This window comes from Copidosoma floridanum, unplaced genomic scaffold (assembly GCF_036245765.1).
Source record: "Copidosoma floridanum isolate Cflo_tuat_1 unplaced genomic scaffold, Cflo_Japanese_pri ptg000025l, whole genome shotgun sequence".
Taxonomy (NCBI): domain Eukaryota; kingdom Metazoa; phylum Arthropoda; class Insecta; order Hymenoptera; family Encyrtidae; genus Copidosoma; species Copidosoma floridanum.
The window spans coordinates 1,967,243-1,987,803 of NW_028321902.1; the positions used below are offsets into that span (position 1 = coordinate 1,967,243).

Consider the following 20,561-nt stretch of genomic DNA (forward strand, 5'->3'; position numbering starts at 1 on the left):
TTTCTCTTTTTAGGATGTGTACGAGTAGAGAAACTCGTTTGGCAAAATGAAAATTCTTCTTTACACTTTGACTTGGATTAGATGAAAAAAAAAAAATTTAATTACGAGTCCAATTACAACTGCGAAAACCTTTCACTTAACAAGTTGGTGTAGCTGTTGATTACATTTTTTCTCTTTTCGATAAAAAAACAAAAGTCAAGCGAAATTGTAACTTTGCATTTTTAATTAGGAAACTTGGCGCAAAAGCACGAAACTTGAACCTCATCTTCATTCGCCTTACTAACGTAAAAACGGCTGTGCTTTGCCTGAAAATTTTTTAAATCTCCGTAATCGTTAAAGAGAACTTCTCAAAAACCAAATGACCGAAAAAAGAAAAATAGTCGAGCACCGTCGTACCTTGGGCGTTTCATGCACTCGTCAGTCGTAAAATGCAGCCTTTTCCCTCTCGAAACAGTCGATGGCTTTTATTGTGTACAAGCCTCTCTGTCTTGTAACTCTCTCCCTCGGCTTTCGACGGTAAAAACGACGCCGATCTCGAAACACCCGCTCGTTAAACCGATTCGATAGGTTTTACCCTGCGGTTCGCTCTTTCATTCGGCTTTTAGTCAGTGTTTCTTTCTTTCTTTTTTTTTTTTTTTTCAAGGGGATGGTTACGACGGGAGCTGCATCTGTACGTGTTTTTTCGCGTATTTTTTTTACATCTTTTTTTTAATCCCACGCTTGGGAGCTTTTACCCTTTTATACACGGGATTTGGCTGAAAAAATTGTTTTAGTAATGATGTTTTGTGTGGATTCATTTCATATAGTGATTTAATAATTATTAAAAGTATTTATAACAATTACAGTTTTTTTTAATTAGTAATTTTTTTTGTTTCAGGTGAGTTTTATACATTCAGAGTACAAATTGAAAAGTAAAGGTGGTAAGTTTTTGTTATAATTGTTAAGTCAATCATTAACTTTTTTTTTTCCTTTTTTTAACACCAGCGAATAATTACTCACGTCGTTACTCTCATGCTTTTTACGTGTGTCTAAATATGACGACCGAAAAAAGAGGGTATATAATTTACACTTTCCACGAGGAGCGCGAACAAAGCGCTTGTTCGTGGTGTTAACAAAGCGGAGCACACGTAGAGAAGAAAAACACGTTGAAACGAGTGATATGGAAAATTTAAAAGAAGGAGGAAAAAAAAGTGGACCGGAGGTACACACAGAAAAGCTGGTGGGCGACGAACTTAATTGAGGCACTCTCGAGATTTTTCGAGTGCCGAGTCTCTTCTCGTGCATTCTGGGATTTCAAAATCCAAACCTGCTGAAAATTTTATTCCTAACCGAGAGGGCCTACTCATAACTTTTTCCTCCTGTTTTTTTCTTTGTACCTTAGTCTCCCTTCTTCGGCGTCACTTTATTCTTTTTTTTTTCGTTTCTCAATTGCCCCGTTTTTCTTTGCACTTTTTTTTTTCTGCATCAGAGCTCCAAAGGATGATCGTACACTTTCAGAAACACACTTTTCAGTGAATATTTTATCACGATCCTCAAGACTCGCTTTCCTTTTTTTCCTTCTTTCGTGGCAACATGCTGACTCTTCCCTCGTTTGCAATGGCTCTACGTTACTTGTAATAATTTACAATTATGTATAAAATACACCTAAAGATGTTTTTTATGACCTTCCACATGATTAATATTTTTTATTGAAGCTGTAATTTTTTAATTTATCAAAAATACTGAGAACAAATAAAAATTACATGCTCATTTACTAGCTTGAATAAAATTAACTTATAACAATTAATTTTTATCCATAATAGATTGTGTTACGTGGGATTTCGTTTTATAGTTCTTTAATTAACAAACTTTTAATCGCATAAAAGAGACAAAAAAAAATTTTTATTAATAAAAAATCAACTTTTAGATACACTCACGCCTTTTATAAAAACTATCAACAAATGTAATTATTAGCATTAATGACTCTCACCTCTTAAATAATTTCTAGTAGTAAAGGTCAACACAATGGTCAGCCATCCCTTCTTTTTAAAAAAGCGTAATTTAAAAAAAATGAACCGTTTAAATCTTTTAAGCAGTGAAAGTCAATACATGCGTCGGCCATTCTAATGTGCGTAAATATAATAATCATAATTCAGAAAAACGAAAAACTATTTTAATGAATCCACACGACGTTAGAAAGAGTTTATCAACGAATCTACTACAACTATCGACTTTTTCACCTGAAACCATGTTAAGTAGTGTGGGTCAACGTATACGTCAGCCATCCCGTTTACTTAAAAATCATATAATTCATAGGTACTTAAAAAAATTAATTAATTAATGATTTAATACGGTTTACGTAAAAAGTATTTACCATGATCAATCCCTCGAGCTCTTTGAATCGTTTAAGTAGTAAAAGTCAATGGCTGCATCAGCCAAAGGCCAAAATTTAGAAAACTCCGAAATCATTTGTTAAATTAATCCACAGTTTATATAAATCATCTATCAACTACCATCACTATGGACTCTTACATCTGAAATTATGGCAAGAAGTAAAGGTCAATGCATGCATCAGCCATATTTTCTGAAAAAAAAAATACAATAAAACAATAATATAATATAATAGTACAAAATACAATCAAACACCAAAGCACTGCAAGTACAACAAAACGCTTACAGATCGACAAAAATGCAAAATCCAATTAATCTTTAACCCCCGAAGTCAACCTTTGGCCTACTCTGCCCCCTGAACACGCACACGTCGGAAATTAGACGGGGCAAGTATTTTGCCGGCTGAGGTGGCTCGGGAGCAACTTCTCGAGCCGACCGCAAGTGCAGGCTCCCTTCCTTTCCTGCCTGCCAGCTTCTCCAAGTCGGATTATAAGGTACCGAGAGACTCAGCCCAGCGGCGATACACATTAGATAAGAGCTGCAAGTGATATATGTATATGTGTATACTCGGGCCACAACTTCTTATGCGATGTGTAACCGCAGCCGATATAAATTACGGGCGAGTAGGGCATGATAATGGCTCTCGAGCTATCAAAGTGCGCTAGCCTAACTTGTTTGGCGGGGGACGGAGAAGCCCGTATTGTTGTACTTTTTTCTCGAAAGTCAAAAAGTGAATTTATGATTTGAAAATCGTTGGGACAATCACGCTCGAGGTGGTTAATAACGTGTTCACCTTGTAACTTACTCATCGTCATGCGTAGCCTCTTTGGAGTGGCGTGCGCGTTCGTTATCGTTATTATTTCCCCGTATCCGTAAAGTCGGGCATGAGAAAGGAAAAAATGATGCGCCGCCTTAACAATGAAATATCAAGTTTCTTTTACTTTCTTCTTTTCAGGGCGGTGAACGTGCAATCATAATTTATCAAACTTTCTCTTCTTCAACTCGTGGAGGAGGGTGGATTGAACGAGAAAAAAAAAAAAAAGTTTCCGTTCCAAGAGGCTTTTTTAAGTGATATGAATGTACTCGCGTAAACAAAATTACGAGGAGGCCGATGCTGCCTGTATATATATACGCTTCTCGGGGAAAAAATTGCCTCGTGTTTAAGTGATTATTATCCCGACTGAAGTGCGTAGCGGAGATGGTGGCTGGTTGAAAAGTTCTTTCCTGTTTTCTTTTTCGAAAGTTTTGAGGATTTTTCATCGGCGTTGTTAGCTCGGAATCGAGGTGGGAACTAAATTAGTTGATACTTATGCAAAACAATCGAAAACAGAGGAATAGAAAGGAGTGAAAAGTTTTGTGTATCGATACCTTGTACTGACACAAAGTTTCGCAATGGATTTAAATGTTACAACTAAATGATTCACTTACTTTTACCTTATCGTCATACCTTAAAAAAAGTTTTTTTTAAGTTGTAGATATTACAATAAAAATTTTTAAACAATTTTCTTTCATTTTCTTTTAGTTTTCACGTCAATCAACAGACAATAATGTCCCATTTCAGTCTCAAACCAACTAATAGGTGCACTCGTTTTACATACAGACTAGACTATTGCCACCGACGTAGTTGGCTGTCTTGTAGAATAAGACTGATACTCCAAAGTATTTATTTGTTTACCATGAGGTCTGAGGTAAACATTTAATCGAAATTATTATATTATATCTAACAGAGGAGTAGAAGTGTTTGCAAGTAGCGACATTAAACTATCAGAATCAAATTATTCTAAAATACTAGATATTTACGGATTATTTGGATATTGCTTGCAACCATCCAACGTCAATAGTCCGTGATTTGAATTAACTCTGACGGTTAAATTATACCTGTTGAACGTCAAACAAGATACTAATTTCGATTGAAGTTTTTTATTTGTGGTGTGGTACTTTAAATGTATTATATAAACAACAATAATGGATTGTCGTTGTAATAATGACACTCGCTCAATACCAGAACTCCCCGCACTTATAAATTTAAAGAAAACAATGCAGGTCGCGCGTAATCAACAGACGAGCGAAATCAGACACGCGCATACTAATGCGTCCCCTCCTTGTTTCCATCTCTCAATCATTCGCACTTCCTCCCACCTCCGGCCTTTGCTTTTTATTAATGCATCCGTTCGCGCTCCTTTCTCCCGCTCGACCGAACAGCCCGGGACAGCCTCCTGATTGCCGTTTTATTAAAACAATGGGCCACCTCCCTTTATTGCCCCACCCCCACTCATCCCCTTGTCGTCTTCCTCGGAATGCACGGGCGCCTTTGTTTCGTTCCGAATGGCAATTTATCTCGAGCTGAATGCACGGAATGGATCACGTGTAAATTGCGAATTTGAACGAAGAACCTTGTGTCCAAAAAAAAAAAAAAGTAGCAGAGGGAAGAGGAGAATAATAACTAGCGCTTGGAATAAATTTCACATGAAAAATTGACCGAGGGAGTGAAGGGGAAGAAACTGTGGAGAGCTTTGCCACTTTGTCGCGCCCCTAAGAGGAAAAAAAAAGCCTGGCAGAAAGGGAAATCCTTTCAGTTACTCAATATTCACTAAGGTCTTTTAAAACGCGCTCGGGAAGAGGGAGGGTGACTGTAGGCTCCACGATTTCCTGAATCGGGTGGTTAAACAGGCGTGAAGGGAAAGTACGTTAAAATGGGGTGGTGGCAAAGACTCACTCGACTTATACTTTGTTTATCCTTTTTTTTCCTTTGAATATGATAAATAAAAGGAAATAGTCTATCTGGACACCGTGATCCTACTTTGTGATTGAGTTTTTCCATCAAAAGGTCGGTGGTTTCGGAAATATTGTACAAAGGCAGCAGCCACTCATTCGACGCTGTGACAAATTAATATAGGCAGAAATTGAATAACTTTTTAGCGGAGGGGCCCTCTTTTCCGTGAAATTGTAAAACTTTTCCGTCCAGTCGCTCATTAAATTATCTCGTGTTTGGTACTATAGGCACACGCGTGCACGGGGTTTCCGTGCGTTTGTGCACATCAAAGGGAGAAGGGAAAAAAGGAGGATAGGGAGAGGAAAACATTAATAAACGCGCGCTCACTGCGAGGGAATGCTCGAATCGAGCATTCCGAGTTTATTATCTCTGCCTGCCAGACGGTGAAGGATGCGGTGCAGCTACAGGGGGTGAGGGACTTGTGACATTCCGGTGTGTACTTGCAGTGATGTCGAATGCGGTTTGGGGGAGTCGACGGGTGTTTGGGCTCAGTGTTTTAGGAATAGCTATGAGAAAAAGGCCATGATTTTAAAATGCCCATGGTTTGACACAAGTACATACACGTAATGTGGTTTTAGGACTAATTGAAGTTATTCTTATCAGCACAAACAACGACAACGTATGCAAAAAAGTTACAAAAATAGTACAGTACCAAAGACATGACCATTTTTTTCATTTTGGACAGAAATTTGATATACAATAATAAGGTTTTATGTAGAAGTTGTAAGTCTTCGAAAAACACACTTTTTCATATGGTGCAGTATTCTTTATAATGACATCTTTTTACTCAAAATGATAAAAATATCATTTTTAATTGGCTATTAAACAGCAAACTTATAAATCAAAGTAAGGACACGTTTTTATGTATTGAAAATTTTTTTTAAAAAACTACAAATAATAAAAATCACTGGAAGTCGGCCAAAAATGATTATACATAGTGTAACTTTGATTATAAAGTATCAAACATAGATTAGTAGGTTTCGAAAAAAATCCAATTCATCCCTTAAGTTTATTTTAGTTTGGTTTTTGAGAAAATAGGTTTTTCAAACTCTATATTGTTTGTAAACTGCCTCGAGGATTTCTAAATTATTATTACTAAATTCACCGATGATACTATGAAGTCTGATAAGCAAACTCTGTTGTACAAATATCAATTGAAACAATTCGCGATCAGTTTGCCAGAAACATACTTATAGCTGTGTTTAAATGAACTGCCGATTGAAAGATGAAAGAAATGTCTAATGATCAAATTTTTTTCACTTTTTGATCAGATTCCCAGCAATCAAATAATCATTCTTACTCCTAAACTAAAAAAAAACTCACGTGCTGAAAGACGTAAAAGTAAAAAAAAAAAAAGGCCAACAAGCTTCAAAGACAGCAGTGCGTGTACCCATAAGCTCATCCCCTCGAGGGTAGACAGAGATATGAGAGCTCTGTACAGGGGAAGTTCCGGCGCGATAGCAAGAGAGGAAGAGAGGAAAAGGAAGTCTACTCTGATCTGTATCGTCTCGTCAAACAAGTCCACGAAGAGCCATCAGCCTGGATGATGCTGATAGCAGTTTGCCTTTTTTTTTTTTTTTTTTTGCTATTTAAGGCTCGGTATAACCTTTAAGTAGTGAATAATTTATGCGATCCTCACTTTGTACTAACTGCTATTCATCAAAGTCCAAAAAATCAACCGCTTTGTAAAAAAGTAGTTCAATTCAAACAGTAAAGGGTCCCAAGAGCTCAAAGCAACATGTTATCATTAAATATTTTATTCTTGCGAGGTGGCTGAAACAGTAGTGCAGATACAACTACTCTTGGCGTCGAGGAACAATATCTCCTCTCTGCTGGTATTTGTTTGCTAGGACTATTTTTCTCCCTGTTATGATACCTCATTTTGTCTCAAGGGATAGCCCACAAATATGTGGAGAAACAAGATTTCATCTTCTGTAATTGAGACTAGGCTCATGTGTACGAATACTACAAATAAATAGATTGGATTGGCCAAAAGCGCACCACCTGCAAATATTTGCGCCTCTATCCGTTAATTGAGCAAGAAGCAGAGTTTTGCTTGACTTTGGAATGATGTTTGTCTTAATGAAATCGAGCTAATCTTTACGTACCTGAATACACATGCGCTAACCACCCAACCGAAAGCCAAAATTTTCGGAAATATAATAAAAACGAGAATAGATCAACAACATAAAAATCGTAAATTTTTTGTTCTGGATAGAAAGATAATATTATAGGAAAGATGCATAACCAAGATGAAGGGTATTTAATTCCATCCCAAAACTTTTTAGGTAAACATTTATTCGTAATCATCCCATATTTCATACTACCTGGCAATCCACTTCTAAAGTCCGATCACAATCGACTCGTACTACTGAACCTAATATTTACGCGATATGTCAATGTTCTACCCAAAATGGATCACCACTACAAATCATCATCAACACTATCCTTCGCTACACTGTGAAAAAAGCAAAATGTCTGACCTAACTCGATTCGTACTACTGTCGTCACAGTGCAATCCACATGGATCCCCCACGTATTGAACGTGACAAGGCGCATACCTTTGCTCAAATCTAACATCAAACCATGATATCCAAAAGAAAAGCCCTGGCGAGAACGAGCGGCATTCAAGCGCCCCGGAATCGCCCTTCCAGGACCTTCGAGGCCCGAGATATTGACATTGCGATATAACCCGAAGGGATCCCAAGGACCTCAACCACTACGCGCGCCAGACTGATACCTCCCTTTCTTCGGGCAAAAAAAAAAAAAAAGACTCTCGCTTCGGGAGAAAGAAAAATACAAGGAGGAGGGCTTCCACACGCCCGCGTCCCCGGAAAATGACCTGTCAGTCCTCCGTGCGCGCGCGTGATACTTCCGGCGTTCCTTACACGAAAATACGTGGGCTCCCGTGCGCGAGTTTTATTCAAATTTTCGATCGACACTGACAGCCAGCCTCTACAGGCTGTAACAGCTGTTCTTCCTTTGGGTGTGTGTGTGTGTGCTTGCACGTAGATACACGAACGCTCGCGAGCAGCCGAGCGGATGGCTGCTTCCCTCGGCTCGTGCGGGTGTCTTCCCTTGGCTTGGGTGTCAAGCCTGCGGTTGTCGGATAGCGTGTAATTGTGAACGCTTCGACGGGCTGGTGCGTCTTCTCTCTCTCTCTCTCTCTCTCTCTTCACCGTGTGCGCCTGTGTGCGTGGATGTGCGAAGCGCGTCGAGCTGTGAATGTCGTGCACGACCGAATATTTTCCCCAATTCTCTCTTTCGCGTGTTGGTCGGCTCTTTTTTTTGGGATGATGAGCTTGGTAGGTGGTAATTTTGATGAAAGTACCATGTCCAGAAAATCAATTCCTTCCTTTAATTCCATGCAAGTACCGTGAGTCATTACACGTGGATTAGCAGCGTTAATAGCTTTCGGTTCAACGAGGTCCTTATGTTTTCATGATGGTTATTGGCTGTAGTTTCCGAGGGTATATTTCAAACGCGCGTATGATTTACGAGGATGGCCCAATATAATTTTCATTACATTCCAACTACGTATCCTTCAGTTATTCTCTCCGATTAAAAAAACACAAAGTCATTGAGGACGGTACGGGCTGTCGTAACTGTTGTACACGGGAATCAATGCATTGTAATCCAGCATTGGCGTTTCTCTTGCGGATACGCCGAGTATTGAATTTCGTTTCATTGTGCTCCAAGTTGTCGAGGATTTTAAAGATTAACCGATGCTCCAAACAATGATCGCCAAGTACATTGTTCCCGTGTAACGGAGCCGATCCCTGCGTTGGACGTGCCAACAATGGACAAGAAAATCATCCATGCGTATTTAAGCCTCGCATCGGTTTATGTAACTCTTGCGGGTGAACGTGTAGTCCGAGAATCGGCGCTGCCGTGGATTTGCGAAATCAGTTGGTGGACACTCCTTTGCAACGCAAGTATACTAACCGATGGAGTATATAGCTTGGATTATGACTGTCTTTAAGTGATGAGAACCAAATTTTTATTTACAGACTACAACGTGTTTTTTCCCTAGTCCATTCTACATTCATTTTCATTACAGCGGAAAGGCTTGTTATCTCGACCCTTACCTTTGACCCAACCTCCGTAGAACACGTAATTAATGCATAAAAAATATTTTTCCGACTCAAAGCAGCTGAAAACGGAATTCCCTCATTAGCCCCACCAACGTTCGGGTGCTTTGACGTGGTAGCGACGCGCTTCCTTCCTGTTACCAACCTTTTGTCAGGGAGCGAAGCCGGGGTAAAGTGAAAAATATCTCGCTTAATCATGACACGCAACTATGCGACGATCCTGTTTGATGACAAAAGTATTTTTCGCTCAGCCAACTAAATCGAGCTGTAGTTCTATACAGCGTGACATTAAAACACCGCCCATTGTCCTTCTATGGATGACTAGTGGAATTGAAATGTTGTAATCGAAACTCTCAGAGTACGTGTATCGTCTTCTCCTTGGAATAATATTGCGTGAGGGATGCGTTTACTGAGTGGCACTCTGAAAGGGACCATTGACGCTTGAGAAACGCTATTTGCTATTGATCATATCAAGGTCAATGGTGCTCGCGAGCATCACTGAAAATGGCTTACATGCCCCCCTCCTAATTGACGTAAGCGTCTCCGGAGTTTCCCTGGAATTCCTTTGAAGCTGGCTTCGCCTCACTAATTTGACCTCGAGGAGAATTTTGGAGAAAGAATTCAAAGTATGCCAAAGTGCTTGTTATGTATACATGATGAGAGCTGGTAACGAAATTAATCTGAAATTATTTATGAACATAATGATTACCAGTTCAGATCTCATAAGGTCATTGTGAAATTGAAATCTCAGTACCAAAATCCATTATTTATATCAAAAAGCTTACTGTACTTATCATTTTCTGACTTTAACTGTGCGGAAAAATAATACAATGGTTGAAATTAACTTTGTCCTCACGCGTGTAGTACACAGAGAGAATAAAAAATTACTGTGCTAGAATGGTAATCTGGTACTGTTCCGTCGTCTAGAGACTTTTTACTATTTGAACCATAATTTTTAATGTTTAGAACAGTAATTTTTGTTGTTAGTACAGTGATTTTTACTGCTTGTACAATAGAAATCACGGTCCAGAATGGTTGGCCAAAATAAAAAGTCCCTAGACGATGGAATGACACCAGATTACCATTTTAGCACAGTAATTTTGATTTTTTTTCTCTCAGTGTATAACTTTATAAGATAGTATGTTTAACGATACGAATATTGTATACAATTTTGAATTTATTCTCAAAGTCACTACATGAGCTCAAAACGTATGAAAATGCACCTACTGATTAAAGAGTTTCTCCTACCGCAGCTTACTGCAACGTCATTATGAAATTATTGAAACTTTGTAGAAATCAGGTATCATTAGATCCCTTAGCTCTTGATTGCTCTACATCAATCAAACTGTTGGGTGCATCGATTGAAATTTGTTTTCCATATCAAGCATAATTAAGAAAAAAGGGTGGCTATAGAGAAGTTCGTAATTGAATAAACATCGAGTCCCAAAAGAGCCGAACAATTACTCGAAGGTAAAGTAACCCAAGACCATTCGCAGCGGACAAAAACAACTACTCTCGAGACCCACACGCACGTGCAGAGAGAGAGTCTCGGAAAGTCGTTAAAACTTTCCAGTGTCATCGCTCCGGCTCTCAAGCGGTACACGCAGCATCCGAGCGGGAACGAAGTCTCCGTGTCTCTCCTTCGCAATAAGCAAAACTCTTCGAGTCCCTCCCGATGAAATCTCAACGATGATATCCACTTGAGACTAAAAGTATCTTTCGCTCCCTTGTCCCCTTTTGTTTCGACTCCCCGTCGTTTGCGCGATGATCTCCCGTACAGTAGGCTGGAAGGAGACCGCGACTCCCTTACCTAAAGCCACCGTAATTGAATAACGCGTTTTCTCTTCCTTCCATCTCGTGTATGAGTACACGTGTACGCGCCGATAGTCTTGACTTTTATTGTCGTCCCGCGGCCTCGGCGAATCTCGACTTCGCTTTTACTTCGCTCTCAGGATTTGTGGCGGCTGAAAAGATGTCGCGTGTGTGGATTTTGCTTTTTTTCCCCTTCCTTCCTTTTTCTCTAAAAGCAGAGGGAGACTCTCAGGAGTTATCGAGTGTGTCTGTTCTTGGCTACTTTTATTGCTACTCCCGACTCGGCTTGGTTTCAAGGGGAAATCGCGACATTAGTTTGGACCCTTTTTTTTCATCTTTCGCATCACTGGATCACCTATGTTTGAGAGGTGGCTTTCAGTATCACATGTTCTGAAAAATGTGAAACGAGTGACTCTTACTTTTCATCGAGGGGAAGAGTCGCATTGATGAAACAAGTTGCGTCCACGGAATGACGATGCGAGAAAGTTGAGGGACACGTGTAACTCTCTTCGTGAGCAAGGACTAAATTTTTAGATTTTAAGATGTGTCATTGACGGTGAGTCTTGGACATTATTGTCTTTTGCTTTGACGAGGTATTCATGAGACATTGTTATACAGTCAGTAACTAGTTTTTCCATCTAAATTATCAACTTCTACCACATCCTTTAGATCTAAGCTCAGTCACGTGGAAAAATCAGGGTTTTCATTAACTATGAATTTATTCATTTGCAAAGGATCTAATGATTGAATCAAAATTTGACTCATAAATACAAGTTTTTTGAGAATACGTTTATGATAATATCGTTATTTGAAATATTCACATTTGAATTAGAAAAAAGATTTAAAATTTGTTATTTTATAAAAGAATTCGCATTTTTTTTATTGAACCTACATTTTATTTGTATTTTATACAAAAATCACTTTAACAATCGAGTGTCATCCGAAGGACATCTTTGGAGAGTTTTGGAGTCAAAGTTTCCTAAAGACGTCTTTCAGGTGGGCATTAGAAGTAAGACATCTACAATAAATCTTGAGAAAATGTACTCACTAAAAAAATACCGTGTATTTTTGTTTGTAAACTACTTTCGCTTGAAAAAACATTGCTCTGAGCAAACCGACTAATTTTACTTATACATAAGACATACAATTCTTATTTTATTAACCGTAATAGATTTTCCAAAAATCGTTTCATTTAATGCACAAATAAAAGCGGAGCAAACCTCCTTGAAACCCCTTCCAAATCACGCTGTAATAAAATACATCCACGTGCGCAGGCAAGAATCAAATCTTCTTCTCGCGAAGATTCAAAGTCCATGGAATCTATGCGCCAATAAATCTGGCTTACTTAATGGCCCCGAAAAGTGATGCCTCGTTTTCGCTCTCATAGACTTGTAACATGCGTACACCACCTCAAGCTCATCTCACCATACTTATACATACGTAACTAAGTCGAGTATAAATTTCAAGTGTCATCGAGGCGGGCAAAAGTATCTTTCTCCGCACTCTCCACCCATACGCAAGTTCAAGCTGAGCAGAGACTCGAGTGCAAGGCTGGATACGTGCTCGCGCATCGTAAAGATCCCTCGCTCCCCGTTATAATGGCCCCCTCCCCCCGTTTTTTTTTCCCCCAACCACGCGAGGGGAGAGTGCGCCTTTTAGCGGCGGGGCTCTCTTTTGTTTCTTCCTCGGGCTTCTTTTTCCTCTCTCGCGGCGACGAGGAAACTTTAAATGGGCTTGTTTACATTGCGCGGGGTGTGTTTAGCTCTCGAGTGATTCTCTTTTATTTTTTCGCGCTTCTCCCCAACCCCTTACCAGGGGGTGAGCGATATTCCCCGACCCTCGCGCTGCAAGTGTACGTGGCGTAACTGCATTTCGATTCGACGTGACGGTGCACATGCCCCGGTTATCTTATTCACGTCGTAAAAGCTCCCATACGCCCGAGAAGCGTTTCGATGCAGTGCACGCGTGAGGCTCGGCTCATGGTAATTCACTTAGTGGAAGACCATAGCTTCGATTCTCCTTTTTTCCGCTGACCAATACACCCGCTGTTTTGTTAAAATCACGGGAGCAAGGAGGGGGTGGGGCTGCCTCTTTCTACGTTTACATTTTTATAACTCGTGTAGCAGCAACAGCTGGTGCGAGCGTGTACGCGCGCTCCCCATGCAAATGTTTTGAGGGGCTTGGGCACGCAGCTTTGCAAGTGAAATTCCCCCCCCCTCCCGTTTTTTTTTCAACGCTTCCATGGGAGGAATCGACGATGACTTCCGGGAGGAATTTTTTTCTACGGCTACGTCTTTTTTTGTTGCTTTGCTTAATCCCGGCTGATCTTCCGGGGCAAAGTGCTGGGATTATTATTTTTAGAGGTGCCTTTTGTTTTTCTCTTTTTTTGGGGGGTGGATTAAAGAGGGGTTTCGTATGGTTTTGGTACTGATTGGAGTTGCATTTCGTTTAAATGTGTTTGAATACTAGTTTTAATAAAAATAATTAACGATGTTTTCTCGTCATAATCGACAGTAAGTTTACAAGATACTAGATCATTCGTATTTCTTGATGTTTGACAGACACAGTCTTTTTCATCTGATTTCTGCGAATTTTGGATAACAAGGACAGCAAAACGAATTGAATTTGTATTTTTCTATTTGAAGTAAATTCCTTGCGATTTTGAAACTAGACAAATGGTAAATAAAACCACAAGTCATCATTATCGGTCCACGAAAATAACTGACTCATAAGATAACACAACCAAATTGAGGAATGTATTGTTATGCGAAGAATTTGTGACAAAAAAATAGATCATCACATATAAAGGATTTTGCTGTACGTTAAGCCGATAAATAATAAAGTCTTTATATTAAAGAAAACTTTATCTTTATTCAAAGTACAGTAGATACAGTTGACAATGATTAGTGTTGAGTAAACTAAGATTTAATTATGTTAACATTGACCTTGCCCAGAGTCACAAGGAAAAGATAGTGACATCTTGTTAAGGTAGTCGTTTCCCAATATAGAGGTCAATCATATATAAAGATATACAATACTAAGGTTATGTTCATATATCATCCCGTATTCAAAATATCAGACTGAAATGTAAATGCCTTTGCGTACACTTATACGTACATAAACATATACATCTATCTACTTATACTCATGTGACAATGTGACGTTGCCCCATATGCGATACTTACTTGGTTATCTTCCAAAATCAAACAAAGAGCACTTTTTTGACTACTATTACTTTAAAACTATGTGGTAAGAAATCCTCAAAAAAATATACGTGTTTCTTTACTGTCTGAGATAATTTTCAGTAATTTCTCAATTATTTGTAGATATGCGGTAAGTTACACTTTTTAAAATAATGGGGCAAGGTAGTATTTGCACCATTGCTCCAATAATGAAAGTGTAATTTTTTGACAAGGATATTTCAATAACGATGTGGTAAATCGGTCTCAAATTTTTTTTACATATTTTTCGGCGCTTATATTAGTTTTGCTGAAAATTTCGTACCTTTTTAAATACTTTTGATTTAGGAAACAACTACCTTAAGTAAAAATCCGCTGAAATTACTATGCTCTGCCAATATTCACTCGATATCTTGCTTTGCTCTTTCGAACCACCTAATTCACTGTAACCACATAAAATAAGAATAAGTGTATGAATAATTGTACAAGTTTTATGAAACACTTCAATAGATTACTAACAAAACATTCTGTTGTAGCATAATACATACCGGTTAAGAGAATATTTTTATACGACCAGTTACAGCCAAAAAGGTTACAAGCAACACAAAATATTGTGCCAGGCTTGTCCAGATTGATTTTTAATTTAGAAATTATGTCACTCCTTGTCTCCGTTGTGGTACTCTTGAAGAATATAATTACATTTTAATATGCATAAAAATTTTTTTTGCTATCAATTAATGAGTACATTTGTTATATTCTTTCTTACTGAAATTTCAAAATTTATTTATAAAAACTAACCTTTAATTCTATTTTTTCGCAGCCATTGTCAAATTCGTATTCTAGGCATTTTGCAAAAGACCAAGAGATGTTAAATGTAGAAGTACTCATAACTTTACATTGAAATTCTACACTTTCATTAAACCTATAAAAAAGTGCTTCTTTACTGGACGATAGAGTAACTTTTGGAGAAACTGTAAAAGTAACATTATTAATGAAAATAGATGTTTCATTAGCAACTCAATTATTGTACGTGAATTATAGTACCTCCAACATCCAGTGTCAGTTGAAGTTTCTTCCATTCGTACATGTTGCTCGCTTTGAAAGTGTAAACACCACTATTCTTGACTTGGGCATTATATATTGTTAGCTTGCTTGTAGATTCATTATTAACGATTGTATAGCTGATAGATGGCGACGAAGATGACATCCCATCGAGTTCTATACCATTATTATCAAACCTGGAAAGTATTTTACATTAGTGGAATGTTTACCATATTTCTTAGTATCCGTTACGAAAAAAAAAAAAAAAAAATACACATGAGCCTCTTGACTGTTGCAGCCCAGTTCAACTTCTCTTTAAAAGTAATGTTTATTTTAGTCTATAATTGATGCCCAAAAATTATTTTTAAATCGGAATACCACAAAAATAATACTTAAACAGTACAATACAGTGTCAAATTTTTTGAGCCCAAACGATTGGGCTTCCAAAGTACAAACTTCATAATGAGAGCTCATGACTATATGATTATTTACCACTTATAGACGATTTTAATGAGTATAAAATATACGTTTATTTATCTGTACAATTTGGTGATGTGCGAAAAGTATTACACAACAATTTAGTTATGTGTTTATATCAAAAATATGTAAATGCATATAGTTACGTGTCTCTATGCCCCTTTTATGTATGCATCCTAAGCTACCGCTTTCTCTCTTAACACATGCAATAGTTCTATTAAATAAAATAGATAGTTTTACTAGGTTCGACAGATAATTTAGAATGTAAATTTTTATCTCCAAACTAAACGAATTATGTAAGCTTACATTAAAATAAACTATGTTCTATAACAGTTCTGATAATAATGTAAATAAAAGTAGTGTTGATCTTATTTGTCTGGATGAAAATCCCCACTAAGAGTTATGAACAGTAGATTAAGCGTATATTAATGTAGTTTGATATCAATGTAACATTACCATGTAAGTGTAACTGGTAGATCAGCAGAAATTCGAACTAAGAAAGTCACTGAATTTCCAACTAGTACTTTCGAGTTCCTTATTTTATCTTCACACGTTAAGTTGATAGATGCAACATTAGGTTCTGTTAAGATGAGAAAGCGTAAGTTAAAACTTTTATCTTCATGACATCGAATGATAATTAAAAATGTGACTTACCAAAAATATTGATGTAAGTATGGGCACTTGTATTTCGCAAAACTGGAGACCACAAATCACAAAGATAGTAACCCTGATCAGCGTAAGTCATATTACTCATTGTCAGTGTGGACATAATCCAATCATCACCGTATGTCATTTTTGCAACAACAACTGAGGTATTTCTGGGAATCTAATAGTTATATGCAATAAATAATATGATAAATACACAAGAAATAGGGTTTTGTGCAGATTCTAAGTTATAGTGAAAAAAGTTTTAATAATAATGTGTGTATTAACGTGTACCGTATTTCGGGGCATATTCCAGGAGATGGTGGAGTTTTTATTTGTAGTTCTGACAATACACTGAAGATATCCGGGTGAACCATGAGCGACGTGTGTCGTGCCAACTATACCGCCAGAAAACTTGTCATTATTACCCTCATCATAGACATAGATCATTATATCTATTTTTTGCAATGTAATTTCTTGATTTACTCTGCAAGTGTATCTTCCGTTGTTCAGGTAACTTACATTTTTTATAGTAAAACCAAATTTGGGGTTGAAAGTTACTCTTTCGCTAAGCTTTACCTTTGGAAGAAGTTAAAAGCATAGTGTCATTTTTTTTCAAATCATAGAATGTAATTTAAAGAAGTGTGCATTACCTTATTCCCAGTCTCGTCAAACAGTGTTACGTAGAATCTAGAAGACGTTGGACGGCACGGCAGAATGACTTGCCCACCATTAGGTGCAAATTTATGTGTAAAATACTGATACAGTTGTACAAAGGCGCTTTTTTCGGCTGGAGAAAAATATAAATAATTATGTTTTAAATGCATGTTTTTACTGGACGTTATTGCAAGTAAGAAACTTGTTTTAAAAAATTTAGGATAAAAATACATCAAAACATTTACAATTTACGAAAATGTATAGCCAGTTGGAACTTGATTCTTCCGTAGTAACGTTCCCCTTAACACCAGTACAGCCATAAAAGCCAGTGTCACCAAAAACGGTTTGTAGTCTTTTGAATGATGAGCTACCATCATGTTTATTTGAAGTAATCTCATAGTCGGATGTTGTGATCTTCCCATTAAATAAGATATTGGTTATTTTTAAATATTGTTTACTTTCATTATCATAAATAAAATAAAAATATAAAGTATTAATATAATAGTAATTACATTAAGCTCTCGATCATCTTTGGGGTAGTAAAATTTAAGATCACCAGTACTTATGCACGTGATCTCCAGAGTCTCTCCTTCATTTATCTCTAAATCGGTCAAATTGGAATGGAGCAGTATCTTGTGTCCGCAGCACCCTGTATTATATTTATATTTGTTAAAATTTTTAGCAAAGTATAGCTTGCTACGGTGTTTAATGCTCAAAGAAAAGAATTAAAAAGAAATTAAGTTGCGTATTAGAAGTTATAAGTTGTTTAAGAAAAAATGGTGTATTGGTTGTTACATCATACAAATGATCGTATATCTAACTTTGAGGTTATACAACCATTACACGTCTTGAAGTTAATCATTACAAGTGTTATAAGCTTTCTATCCAATAAACGTCTTATTGCATAAGCTTTTTTTACATGGGAAAAGAAAAGCTGGTCCGGCCTAAAAGTTTGAAGTAAAAAAAAGTTGAGTGTAGCCAGTGATAGCTGGTGGTGCTTTTATCTTTGATCTTTAAATGACTCTACATCTACTAGCTGCATCTATATTACTGGCTCAATTAGTGAGATATTCTACCTCGTTTACTTTCTAAGATAGACACAACGAAAAATTGAGTATTTAAGGATGTCAGTGCAGATGTTTTGCTGCTGGATAGAGGTTTAGGAGAACTTAACTCTCCCTTTTATGGCAGAATGCCAAAATGAGGGTTCCTATTGATCAAATAAATTTTGGTACAGTTGTATTTGTACAAAACAGTAGATAAATATATAAGGAAGACTTAATTTTTGTCATATTTATTATAAATTTGATAAACGCTGTAGGTGCCAAATCTTTTTTAATAAATCTTAACGTAAAACTTGATAATTGTACTTACATCTCTTAATTTTTTATGAAAATCTATTTAAAAATACATTTGATTTCAATATTGTTGACGTTTTTATAAGAACAAGCTATTTTACTTTATTGCAGCTTTGTCACACGTGGTAACTTTCTGTACACTACATGGACAGAAGCAACTACTTTCTAGATCTGAAGACGCTCGAAAAATCGTATACAAACCATATCTAAAAACTTTTTATCGTTGAGTTTTTAGTAGTAAAATGTATAAAGTTATTATAATTTACTAATATGAATGATTGTATTTACGTTTTAAATAAATAAAAGTATATTTATTAGTGGAGTAGAGCTTTAAAATTGAATTCTTATCAGTAACATACACTAGTACGTATTAATACACATACAGGATACATTTTCCAAGAGCAATGTTCTTTGTTATAAAGTGTAGCAAATGTAGATATTAGTTATTTAAATGTCTTTACTTCTACTGCAAATTGTAATTTTTAAGAAATTAACGTACGATTAAATTTCCACAATCTCCTCAACCAAATTAGTGAGCCATTTCCAAATTTTTTTACTCAACATAGAAACTATTGTAGAAGTTTTTGAAATAATATATTGAACTGATATTTTAGCAAATTTTTACTGATGTGTCGATAAAGTTTAGCTTTTTGCTAATTCTTCCTATTTATTTTTTCACTGCGTAGGAATAATTTTAGGTATTGAAAATAATTTACATTTACTACAAATTAGTAAATGGTTACTTTATAATCAGTAAATATTTCTGTAGGTTTACTCACCTGAAAGCAGTTCAAGTGCAAAAAATAGCAATCTCCATTGAACTATCAACCTAAGACTCTTCCATCCTTTAGAATTTAGCATTGTTGTATGGATGATTTCCTTGACTTGACGTGACACTTACTTTCAACCTATACGGTAGCTACAGTCAAACTGAGGAACACAGTATTAAGGTGTTGTGCTAATGCCCCACTGTTTTCTTTGTAACTCAAGAAATATGTACAAAAGAAAGGAACTGAGACTCTGTCTTAAATTAATTTTTATACATATTTCTTAATGATTTAGGTGATGAAATCGAAATATTAGAAAAGCACTTTAGTATGAACAAAAGAAAAAGTCGTAATAGCCACGAGCGATATAAATCGAGTAAGAAATCACTACAGAGGTGACAAAGAATACCACGTAGCAACAATGACTTAGTGACGTAGACTTCCGGTAAGTGTAAGTTACTTGGAATTAACATTGAGAAGCTATGAAAATTATATCATTAAATATGTATTGAATGAAAATACTTTACTTACCACAAAAGAAATGGATGATTTCTTACCAAAGAATTTTTTTGTTTGCTTTGTCTAATAATGTCTGATATTCCTGGGCAGAAGAATTGAATAATTAATTTTAGGGGTGCCCTTTGTTTCCTTTGTTTTTGCTTTGGAGGTAGATTAAATCAAGGTTTATAAAGCTAAGTTGCTTATTGGATGTGAATTTTGTGTGGACATATTTGTATATATTTTCAATAAAAGCAATAAAAAATGTTGTTGCGTTCATTTTTATTTAGTTCTTTTGATACTGCGTTAATTTTTCCAAACTAAAATAAGAAGAAAATCTAGATGAGATTAAGACCATCTTAGTCGACTCTAATGCAGTGATAGTGTTTGTGTGCGATCTCTTTTGGAGAAGCTTTTTAAAAGATTAATCCTCAAAAGAGTATAAAGAAGTTCGAGAGTGATAATAAAAAGCTGATATCACGATGATATAGATTTTACTTAACTATTTAAAATATGTTGAACTTATATGAATTTTTAAAGTATTTTTAATTGGACACGTTTAAAAGAGTTATGCGAATGGAAATTATGTGATAAATAATAGGCTCTTGTGCAATGCCAACGTTAAATGTAAGTAAAATATTAAGTTTATCTCGTGCCAGAAAGGGTGTGCGGTAAAAGGGACGAAGCTACATGGGCTGGGAGGACTCCCCTTCCACCCTTCTCTGAATGATACTTCCAAATCTTCTTTAGGTTAAGTTATCTATTGTGAAAGAGATTTTAGCCTACATTTTTTTCGACTATGAATAATAATTTTTTCACTCAATCCTGTTTTCTAAGGTATACCTCAAGGCTCCTATTATAAAATGATGTAAAAAGTCGATGATTAATAACTA

The 20,561-nt window shown here is 36.6% G+C and overlaps 2 protein-coding genes and 1 long non-coding RNA gene across 3 annotated transcripts in view; 1 reads left to right on the forward strand and 2 right to left on the reverse strand.

Moving 5' to 3' along the window:
• The window catches only part of bru3 (CUGBP Elav-like family member bruno 3), an 825,259-nt gene that overhangs the window by 452,832 nt on the left and 351,866 nt on the right, over window positions 1-20,561 (forward strand). The gene's annotated exons all lie outside the window — the stretch shown is intronic.
• LOC149373898 (uncharacterized) lies at window positions 14,472-15,083 on the reverse strand. Its single transcript, XR_016293241.1, has 3 exons — window positions 15,024-15,083; window positions 14,774-14,906; window positions 14,472-14,668 (listed from the first exon to the last, which is right to left on the reverse strand). It is a non-coding gene; the product is annotated as an uncharacterized LOC149373898 (long non-coding RNA).
• LOC149373899 (platelet-derived growth factor receptor beta-like) lies at window positions 15,247-19,314 on the reverse strand. The gene is made up of 8 exons (XM_089595448.1): window positions 19,183-19,314; window positions 17,558-17,694; window positions 17,291-17,459; window positions 17,042-17,178; window positions 16,683-16,967; window positions 16,398-16,569; window positions 16,200-16,323; window positions 15,247-15,463 (listed from the first exon to the last, which is right to left on the reverse strand). Exons 1-8 carry the CDS (start codon window positions 19,262-19,264, stop codon window positions 15,247-15,249), a joined length of 1,323 nt encoding a protein of 440 aa, XP_089451574.1. The 5' UTR covers window positions 19,265-19,314.

Bases quoted from the DNA above. Each gene is read 5' to 3' on its own strand.
- LOC149373899 (XM_089595448.1), bottom strand. From the start codon at position 19,264: ATGCTAAATTCTAAAGGATGGAAGAGTCTTAGGTTGATAGTTCAATGG. The intron at 17,460-17,557 runs GTAATTACTATT...TTTAATGGGAAG, and splicing joins AAGATGATCGAGAGCTTAAT to ATCACAACATCCGACTATGA. The intron at 16,324-16,397 runs GTAAGTCACATT...TCATCTTAACAG, and splicing joins TACTTACATCAATATTTTTG to AACCTAATGTTGCATCTATC.